At 39.9% G+C, this 10,668-nt stretch overlaps 1 protein-coding gene across 2 annotated transcripts in view; it reads left to right on the top strand.

Annotated features, from left to right (window-relative positions):
• The window catches only part of BNIP3L (BCL2 interacting protein 3 like), a 22,477-nt gene extending 17,081 nt beyond the window's left edge, over positions 1-5,396 (top strand). Inside the window, exons 4-6 of one of the 2 annotated variants that reach the window (XM_019659570.1) lie at positions 359-462; positions 585-734; positions 2,641-5,396. In XM_019659570.1, coding sequence (XP_019515115.1) covers positions 359-462; positions 585-734; positions 2,641-2,689 — 303 coding nt within the window. In that variant the 3' untranslated portion in view covers positions 2,690-5,396. The remainder of the gene's footprint in view (positions 1-358; positions 463-584; positions 735-2,640) is intronic. The other variant, XM_019659569.1, reaches the window with a different exon arrangement.
• The last annotated feature ends 5,272 nt before the right edge of the window (positions 5,397-10,668 follow it).

Below are 10,668 nucleotides of genomic sequence, written 5' to 3'. Positions count from 1 at the left end.
CGGCTGCTCAGCTCGGGCTGGCCTCGAACCGCTGTTGCTCAGAGCTCAAACTCTTGAGCGAGCTCTTAACCAACTGAGCCATTCGGCCGGCCCAGGTTTACTTTTTTTTTAATAAGTATAACTGAAGTTTCAGGTTCATATCCTATGCTTAAATATCACAACAGTGAAACAAGTTCTTTTTAAGATTTTAGATACCCTGATCTTAGATTATCTTGTCAGTCTTTTTAGAAAAATGAAGTGTTTCTTACATAAAAATTACGATGTACAGCCTATGATTTTGGTATATTTTCTGTGTAGATTTATCTTTTGTAGTAGGAAGAGCTACTCTTTTTTTTAAAGTTTGAATTCTTCTTTACAGTCAGAAGAAGAAGTTGTAGAAGGAGAGAAAGAAATTGATGCTTTGAAGAAAAGTGTAGACTGGGTGTCTGACTGGTCCAGTAGGCCTGAAAACATTCCACCTAAGTAAGTTCTCGCGTGTTTCTTTTCGGCGGACACAGTGGATGTGTATGCAATGGACCTGCTAATTTCCAAGATACTTTCAGCAAATGCCTTTCTGACACCTCCTTCTGAATTTCTTTCACCAGGGAGTTCCACTTCAGGCACCCTAAACGTTCCGTTTCTTTAAGCATGAGGAAAAGTGGAGCCATGAAGAAAGGGGGTATTTTCTCTGCAGAATTTCTTAAGGTGTTCATTCCATCTCTCTTCCTTTCTCACGTTTTGGCTTTGGGGCTAGGGTAAGTACTGGTCAACTCCTACAGGTTTTTTTCATTCATTTTATACTTTTTATTTTCATATATAAGAAATACACGTGAAAACAGTTCGTATTGTTTTGCTTTTAATGTTTTCAGTGCAAATAGGGTGAGTTTAAGAGAATTATTCAAGTTGATGCACCACTGGTATACTGCTAAGCATATTTAATAATAGAATTTTTTTTCTTATTTGAGTAAGTTGTTCATATTAATCCCCTAAATGATTATTTTTAAGTGGACTCTTCTATGGTTGATTTTTCTTTTTGGGTTTTGTTGTTGTTCCTTCTAAATGATGCAAGATTATCTAAATTCTGAAAGTAAACTAATCTTTAATGTGTAAATTTGGAGCTGATGTGAACATTTTTTTCCCAGATAGGAAAATGCACCATTTTATTGAATAGTCATTGAGTGAAACTGGTAGACTGGTTGGGGATACTTTTTTTTTTCCTTTGTAGTATTTTTTGGTTTTTTTGTTTTTTTTTTAGCTGAGCCATCCTGCTACCTGTTGGCAGCTCAGCGACTGCTCAGCTCGGGCTGGACTCGAACCGCTGTTGCTCAGAGCTCAAACTCTTGAGCAAGCTCTTAACCAACTGAGCCACTCGGCCGGCCCTGTAGTATTTTTATTTATTGTTCTAAAATCGGTCCCACTACCTGTAATTCATTAATTTTTCAGACATCTTTTAAAGTTTTTTCTTGATTTGAACAATTAAATATATTTTTGAAAGACTTGAGGAGTTAAACACTAGCTGTTAATTTTTTTTGAAGACATATCTGTTCTTCTCTTTAAGCGTGTCCGATGAGTCATTCATTTTCTGTATGTAATATACAAAAGATACATCATCCCTTATCTTCCCTGTGAGGAACTCAGTATATGGGAGAGATGTTCACAGTCACGAATGTGGAACATACTTATGTGTGACTTGTCCACCCACCCCTTTTGTCTTTTTGGGTGCTGATTTGCTTTTGTGATAGTGAGGACAGGGATCCCAAACCTCAGAGTGGAAGGTGTTTGTGGAGGAAGGGAGTGCATGAAGGTCGTATGTGGTTGGGGTGGGCGCAGGGGTCGGAGTTTAAATTCCCTGTAGTACCAAGTGCACAGTAGTTCATTCAACCTCAGTCTTCTGAGGTTGGTTTTCGGACCTTGCAGTATTCTTCCTTTCATGAACCTTCAGGCTGTTTCTCTTACTGGTTTAAGTAACTGTTGTTATAGATGAATATAGAAAAAAGGATTTTAAAAAGTTGCTTGGTTTTATTGGCTTGTCAGAAAAGTCATGACACATTTTTGCAACAAAAAACAAAAAAAATACGTCATGACTTTTCCGACAGCCCAATATTACACTGAAGGGTCGGGCTAATTATATATTTTCTTTAACTTCCCTTCTGCTTATATTATTTAAAGAGAAAATTATGTGCTTGGCACGGAAAAGTAATATTAGGCTCTTAATCCTTAAGAGTTAAACTGTTAGTAAGAGCCTTCTTGAAAGCACTGGCAACTTGGTAACTTGGCACATTGCCATATTTTTTATCTGAAGTATCAATCTACAAAACCAGAATTTTTTGTCTGCCACAAAGGAATCTCTCAAAGGAGGTCGGCTCTGCTTTGCTCTGTGGAGGTCTCTGTACCCTCTGGCTTTCGTTGTGTGATCACTGCCCCTGTGCTGTCCAGCCCTGCCTAAGGAGTAAACATAATCATATTAAACCCGTTTGGCTGGCTGGTGACTAGTTTTAAGTAAGTCGGTGATATTTTGAGGCTTAGAGAACTCTGTACATATAACTTAAGAGCCTTGTACAAGGACTGAAAAATCTAGCTTTTAAGTACAGTTCAGCCTGTGGACAAGCTGGTGTAGGACTATTGAACAGATAAAACATGGTCCACTCTGTTTCCTTTCAGCATCTATATTGGAAAACGACTGAGCACACCTTCTGCCAGCACCTACTGAAGGAAAGAAAGCCCCTGGGAAGGCGTGTGACCTGTGAAGTGGTGTATTGTCACAGTAGTTTATTTGAACTTGAGACCATTGTAAGCATGACCCAACTTACAACCCTATTTTTACATATCCAAGCTCCAGTAACTCTTAAATCCAGTATTTTATTCAAACTCTGTTGAGGCATTTTACTAACCTCATTCCCTTTCTGGCCTGTAAGACACTTTAGGATTTCCTAACAGAGTTTACTGTTGTTTAGAAATTTGCAAGGGCTTCTTTTCCGCAAATGCCACCAGCAGATGATAATTTTGTCAACGATGCTATTGTCTCCTTTTAGTACCACCAGACGTAGACCTGCATCATTCATGGTATAAATTTTACTCTTGCAAGATAACTCCCATCTCTCTCTTAAAACAAGATCAATTTAGCAAATGATATACAAGCTTCATTGTTTTGTTTTGTTTCTCAAGACAAAGGCAAGCTTCCTTAAGCTTGAATTTATAGTTATTAAAAAAGAAAAGAAAAAAAACACAAGCCACAAGAAAAAAAAAATATCCTGGGCAATAAAAAATTATTTAAACCAGCTTTGGAGCCACTTTTTGTCTAAGCCTCCTAATAGCGCCTTTTAATTTGTAGGAGGCAGGCTATATAAATGATAGGTATAAAATAGAATAAGAACTAAAATACATCAGCAGATTTTAATACTAGTATGTTGTAATGCTGTCTTTTCTATGGTGTAGAATCTTTATTTCTGATAAGGAACGTCTCAGGCCTAGAAATATATGAAATTGCTTTTGGGATTTTTGTGTGTGTGTTTGGTATTTTTATGTTTATTAGCTGCACGTGAATTTTTCATGACTTTCTTTAAATGTTTTTAGAATTTCTTTCTCCTTTTTTTTTTTTTTCCTAATAGATTTTGGAATGAGGTCCAGTTTATGGTATAAATGCAGGCTTCTTGTGTTAGGAAGCATCACGTATACTCTGAAACATTTAAACTCTGAAAATAATTGTTTCAGAGTTATTCCAAGCACTTGTGCAGCTTTGAAAAACAGACTTGGTTTGTGGGAACAGTTGACAAAGTTCTGTAAAGATGCCATTTGTTTTCTCCTGATTTCTCCCTTTTTAACGTTTACTGTACAATCTTCCCAAGGCGATTCCTATGATTCTGCAGGCACTGGTCATTTTCTTCTGTAGCCATCTCTCCAGTTATGTTAAACTCCAGAACCCTCAGCAGCTCCCTTCAATGATATACTTTTTGTTTGTTTGTTTCTAAAATGTGAAGCTTTAGGACCAAATTGTCAGAAAGCATCAGGATTACCAATTATTTCAATTAGATTTATTGGATCTCAGAACACATAGCATGACTCTGAAGGATACTATTATATGTTTTATATACTATAAATACTGTTTATGATATAGACATTACTGTTGAACACTTAGAAACCATTGCTAATTTTAAACTAACAATCTACTCATTAAATAAAGTATATCAGGTTGACTTGAATAAAAACACTATGACAACCAGGTTTGCCAGTTTGCAGAAACTCTTTTCTCTTACACATCAAATTTTGTAAAATTGTTGTGTTATAATGGAAAATAACATACAGATTAAACAAAAAATTGATTCTATGTTTTCTCAAGACTATAGCTGGCTATCTTTAAGAAAAAGATGATCACCCAAAATAGTTTTCTGAATTATTTTACTTTGTCTTTCTTTGTAGCATTTGATGTTAAATAATTTGGGCATCTTTATAGTATACCTTGTTTCTATCTCATTCTTAAACCTGGTAACACTTGATTTACCTTCCATAACCTATTTATTTCAAGTGTTCATATTGGGATTTCTTTGGGAGGAGAGTAAATCTGATGGCCCACTGATTTTGAAAAGCCTGAATAAAATTGGAAAGGCTGGTAAAATTAAGAGAACTAAATAACTAAACTGCTATAGTATACACTTTCTATTACGATTGGTATCATGGGAAGGAAAAGTAAAGTTATTCTTAAAATAAGAGCAACTTTTTACAGGCAATACATTGCCCTCTTTTGAAATACAGCAGCTCTATCAGTAGTGTGATTGAACTTGGGTATATTTATGGTATTTTTTCAACTTTGAAAATAAATTTGGTTCTGTTCTTTTTCTTAAAGTATCTGTGAAATTTTGGACTATTACATGATCATAGTAGAACTTCTCATAAGATGAAATCATGCAGTATTTATCAATAGTCCTAACATATGGGATAAATGTTTATGCTCCTAATCAGATTTGTGTTGAACGGAAACAGATTATGTGATTGGAAAGGAGTGTTCAACAATTAACAGTTGACATTTTAAGATTAATGTTTAAAAAGCTTTACACCTGTTTACAATTTGGGGATGACAAGGCAGGTTTCATTTTTCTTGTGTTTGATGAAAACTGGCTTAAAATATTTGTAAATAGAATCAAGAGCAAAACTGCACAAACTTGCACGTTGGAAAAGTGCAGCAAGTTACTTTGATTGCAGTAAAAAATATTTACTATTCTAAAAAGCAAAATTGAAGACTTAGCCAGGCAGATGAATTTTTAAGTGAACCAGTTGTTGAAATTATTGGAATTAACTGAGCCAAAGTGATTATGCATTCTTCATCTATTTAGTTAGCACTTTGTATCATTATATACAGTTTACAATACATGTATAACTTGTAGCTATAAACATTTTGTGCCATTAAAGCTCTCACAAAACTTCTTCTGTCAGTATATCATTTTATGTCACGTGTGTTGCCTGGGAATTTAGAGAAGAGTAGGCCTCACCTGTCCACACAAATTTTTCATCACTGAATTCCTCACATAGTAGAGTACCTGATGGAGTGCCAGGCGCTATATAGGAGTAAATGATCCTCCTACATGCCTGAATTTCCTACTCTTGAGGAGACACAATATAATTATTGGAGAAGTGCGTATGGAGTACAATGGGGCCGTGGCATTCAGTGCATTTGTTCTCCCAGGTAGCGTCAGGACATCATCCACAGAAGAGGTGACATACTGAAAGACGAGTAAGTGTTCGAGTGCAAAAGGGAATGAAGACCATGTCTGTAAGGGAATGACAGGAACTGACGTGTGAAAATACATTTCAGAAATAACGTGAAGTTCAGTGTGGCTGGAAAACGTGGCAGAGAGGAAACTGAAAATGTAATTTAGTGTTGAACCAAACTGAAATGTATATGGCCGTCTGGGGGTTGAATTGAATTGTGTTGGTCAGTGCAATACCTTTGAGGGGCTTATTTAAAGCAGGGACAAGGTTGAAGAGTTAAGTTTTAGACAGTTATGAAAGAGTGAAGCAAAGTACCAGAGGCAAGGAGATGAGTCCGTTCTCTTGGTAACCAAGAGGGGCTTGTCCTTGGCTGTCACCCTAGGGGTGAGAAAGGTGGGCCAGGGTAGATAGGTATATGAGCCACCAAGCTGAACATGTGGGAAGGTGATTTAGGGAGGAGGAAGGCTTGTGTGTGCTTGTTTTTTCAGAGTGGGGCGGGGACTGAGTATTTATTGATGCCATTAACTAAGAACGTGAGGACTGAAGGAGGCATGGCATGGTAGGGGGAGAGAAAGATGATTTCCATTGTGAATACGTTGAACCTGGTTTGAACATAACCACTTCTCGTCTAGAACTAGAACTCAGGAGAAAGTTCTGGAGTGGAGATGATGAAACAGACGCACATGCATATGTATTTATATTATAGTATTTAAAGATTTGACCACAGAGAAAGGAGTTTAAGTAGCAGTGAAGTCTAATATTTGAAGATTGAGCAGAAGAGAAGCTCAAAAAGCTCAGTGATGTAAGTAGTATGGTAGGAGAACTCCCAAAAGGGGACATAACCAGTCCTGTCAAACTGAGTGGTAAAGGAGGGTGGACTAATGGGAAGCTTGTGAACTTGACAGTGGAATCACTGCAGATCTTTGCAAGAGGTTCCGTAGGAGCACAAGATGGGTCCCGGATACAATTGTATTGGGTCAATGAATAAACAGCAAGTAAGAAAGTGTTGGCTTTTCTCAGTAAATTTGGAGATGAAGGAAATGAGGGGGAGGATTTTGAAAAGACAGAATGGTAGGGTTGTTGGCTTAGGTTGGGATATAGAGTCAGGAGTCAGTTTATGGGCTCAGGAGAGTGCAAAGGAAATACTAAAGTTACAAGGGAGCAGATAAATAATGGAATAAGATCTTGGAGGGAGTACGAGGGATGTATTAAGGACTCAAGAGGGGAGATTAACTTTGGAAAGGGCTAGAGCAGCGGTTCTCAACCTTTCACAGGGGTCGCCTAAGACCATCGGGAAACACATATTTTTGATGGTCTTAGGAACCGAGACACCGCTCCTTTATCCGTCTCCAGGCCCACATGCAGATACGCCCACATACGAGTACCCGGCGACCCCTGTCAAAGGATCGTTCAACCCCCAAAGGGGTCGCGACCCACAGGTTGAGAACCACTGGGCTAGACGGATGTTTGGAACCATTTAAAGTTCACTAAACAATTTACAATAGGAAACAAAGCATCTGAGGTGTCTTAGTTTTTCTGAAATAATTCTGAAGTGTCAGTTTATATCCTGAAATTCACAGCTAACCAAAACATTAGACTTACGCAATAGTTAATATTCTTGAAAATACTTGTCAACTCTCCTAATGGTAGATCTGGGAAATAACAGAATCGTATCAAACACCAGGTCATGTTGTCAGCCTGGCATATAGTTCTATTCGGCAACACTGCTACTAATCCTTGTGTAAAGATAGGTTTTAAACTTCAAGCTATCCATTTGGGCATCACTAAGTTCAGCATCATGAATAAACCTGAAAAAGAAAATCCATACACATTTCAGCCATTTCTGAAAGTTAATTTTCATATCACCTGTGCTTTTATAAATCCTGTATTGTTCCTGTCAAAGAATCCACATTTGGGGGGGAGGGGGGGGATATAATTCAGGGTGAGGGAAGCATGAAGAAAACAGTATCACTGGTTTCTTAAACGTGGCCGTGTTAGTCATATTTAATAAATCACTCATTTGGGTGAAAGGTGAGAAGCAGGGGCGGGAGGAGGGAATGTGGAAACATTCAGAGAGCTCTTAGCACAGGTCAGACATTGACTTTTGAGCTCTCACATTCTTTAATCATCACAACAATCCATTTGAGGTAGTTGCTCTTTTGGTTTTCCAGAAGAGAAAAGTCTAGGTTCAATAAATGAACCAGGTCTGTGCCCGTGTTGTTTCTCTGAACTAAATCCTTTGGGTTTTGGTCCATAGCTAGATGGCCTTACCTCCAAGTGAACTGTCCTTCACGTAACACACACTTCCCGGTGGCTGGGTCAACATTTTGTTTTCTGGTGGATGCGACTTTTTTTTCCTAGTGGGAGAAGTGAACAGAATCTTAAAGGAATTTCCAATATCAATGAATGAAGCTTTTTCCAAACTTTGGTTTAACGTTTATGATTGCAATTTAAATGTCAGGTGGATGTGAGTTTTAAAAATTACTCTTGAGTAAAAAGAAGCGATCTTCAGTCCACAAAGGCACATGTGACCGTTTTGTTCTATGCATTCTTTTAACCAGTAAACCTTCATTGTGTACGTGCTACGTGCCAGGGACCCCCCGCCCCCCGAGACACCAGATTTATAGCTGTTGTAGTATTCAGCTGCAACTAGTATTAAAAAGTCGATTACTAGTGACAGAATCATTGAGAGGCTGGAGAGCCGCTCCACAGAACTGATGGAAACTGCTGAACATGGGGCACTACATTGTTCAGTTCTACTCCCAGGACCTTAGTTGGCAGCCACTGCTGCTGCCAGCACCAACACTGCCCCTGTCCCAGGAGCTCACCCTCGGAGCCACCGCCACCGCCACCACTTCCGCCCGAAGGGGAGAAGTGAGTTTGCCAACCTTTTCCTCCTGTGTCACCAGTTATTGAGCAAACTCCTCGAAGGATGTGCCAGTTGGGGGATGGCTCACGTCCTGCCTGCAGGAGCGGTCGGGGAGTGAGGAGCCGGGGTTGGTCTTTCACCTTCCTGCCCCTTCCACCAGGATTCATAAAGAGGTTGACTCTTCCCGAATAGAAAATTCAAGTGCTGCATCACCAAAAGGAAAGTCAAATGTCATCTATGACTCAACAAAACAGATGTGGAACTTTCCATCTAGCAGGGAAAGTAAACAGCCAAAAATTTCACACAGTCTTAACGATAAGTGTAAGGAAAACTTTGAGAGCCGATTACACGGGGACTTGAATGTGAGGGAGCAGAGGACGGATCCTTAAACGCAGCCCTGAAAGCTGAGAAACAGCTGCTAGGGGAAAAGGGTGGAGAAAAACATTCTAAGCATAGAGAGCAGCACCTGCTCTTAAGGTGAAAAAGGACAACGTGCAAATAACTGCAAGACGGTCAGGGATGAGACTTTTAGAGAGTTGGGGAGAAATTGGACAGGCAGACAGCAAACAGATTAGGTACGGCCTCAGACGCCATGCCAGTGATTATGGTCTATTTCATGAGTTTGGGGAAACCATTGAAGGAAAACAGGACCAACAGGCGTAGATTTGCTTTATTCAAAGACCACTCTTTGGAACGTAAAGAATGAACTTGAGAAGGACAAGAATGGATGTGGGATGACCAGTTAGGAGGAAGAGATGATAGTGGCTTTAAGTGTGTGGTTGTGGAGATGGGGAAAAATTGAGAAATACACAGGAAGTAAAATCAGGCCGAATGCATAATGGGATATGTCACCCAAACGTGAAAAGATTACTCCTAGGTGGCTACTGGGTGATGGTTCCATTTCCCGAGGCACAGCCGGTCTCGTGGTTGAGGGCTTGTCATGTAACCAGGCACAAGTCAGACCAGGTCATTGGATAGATGTGTCTGGAACTCAAAGGAAAGAACTGGGTTTCAGGTACAGAATTTGGTCTTAATCAGTAAACAGATGGTAGCTGAAGCAAGCCATGGGGTGGAGGATATGGTCTAGAGAGAGAGAGTGAAAGAGAAGGAAGGTAGGTCTAGGAAGAAAACCAGAGAACCACGCTCTGACAATTTGGACAGAGAAGCTAAACGGCGGATGGAAAGGAAGCGCCAGAGAGGAGGCGGCGAGTTGGGCCGCCAAGAGAAGAGCCGTTTTCTAGAGTGCCAATGCCAAATGTTGTTTCAAGATCCATTTAAATGACTGCAGTGCATTGGCTGCTCTCATCAACATGAAAAGCACTGAGTGGAGCCACCGCCTGTTTGGAAGATTGGGGGATGGGGCCAGACTAGCGTGCCTCCAGGGCGAGTAGGGGCAGCATTCCTGGAAAATGCTGCAAAGGAGGAGAAAGAGACAAGATGGTATCTGGGGGGTAGGGGGGTGCGGAGGCGTGAGGGAGGATTTTTTTTTAAAGATGGAACAGATTTGAGCATATTTAAATACTTAAGGATCTTTCTAGTAGAAAGAAGCTGAAGATAAAGGAGGGATGCAAGGTCACATTTTTGTTGTTTCTTTTTGACATACTAAGTTCTATGTCACAGAAGGATAAAGCTGCCTCGAGATTGCTCACTGGTACCCTGGGCCTCCAAGCCAGTGAACAGAGCTCAAAGGGACAGCTGTTCTGAGCACAGTGAGGTGCTTACTTTCAACACCCTTAAAACAATAAACAACTACTTGTAAAGGGATTTTTAAAGGCATGTTTGTAACTACATCCAGCTCTTGCAATCACACCTGGTTTGTGATTTGAGGGCACGAAGAGATCTGAACGGTTCCTTGTCATCCAGGGAGAGGCATTTGGGGTGAGTGTAGGCTTTCTAGGGGACCGAGAAGGATCAGGGAAGAGGAAAGCGGCCACAGAAATTCTCTAGTTGAGGATTTGGAATGTAAATCTCTTCTTCCTAATCTCCAGTGAAGTCTGCTTTGTTTGTCCCAGAGACTACATGGATTAATTGCGGGGCACTCACAGAGATGAATTTCATAAGTGGGTCAAAACTGTAATTCAGAGAAAGCTGCATTTACCAAATAATTTTCCCATTAA

The sequence above is a fragment of the Hipposideros armiger genome, unplaced genomic scaffold (assembly GCF_001890085.2).
Source record: "Hipposideros armiger isolate ML-2016 unplaced genomic scaffold, ASM189008v1 scaffold_301, whole genome shotgun sequence".
Classification (NCBI taxonomy): Eukaryota; Metazoa; Chordata; class Mammalia; order Chiroptera; family Hipposideridae; genus Hipposideros; species Hipposideros armiger.
This window is presented reverse-complemented; position numbering and strand designations above follow the sequence as displayed.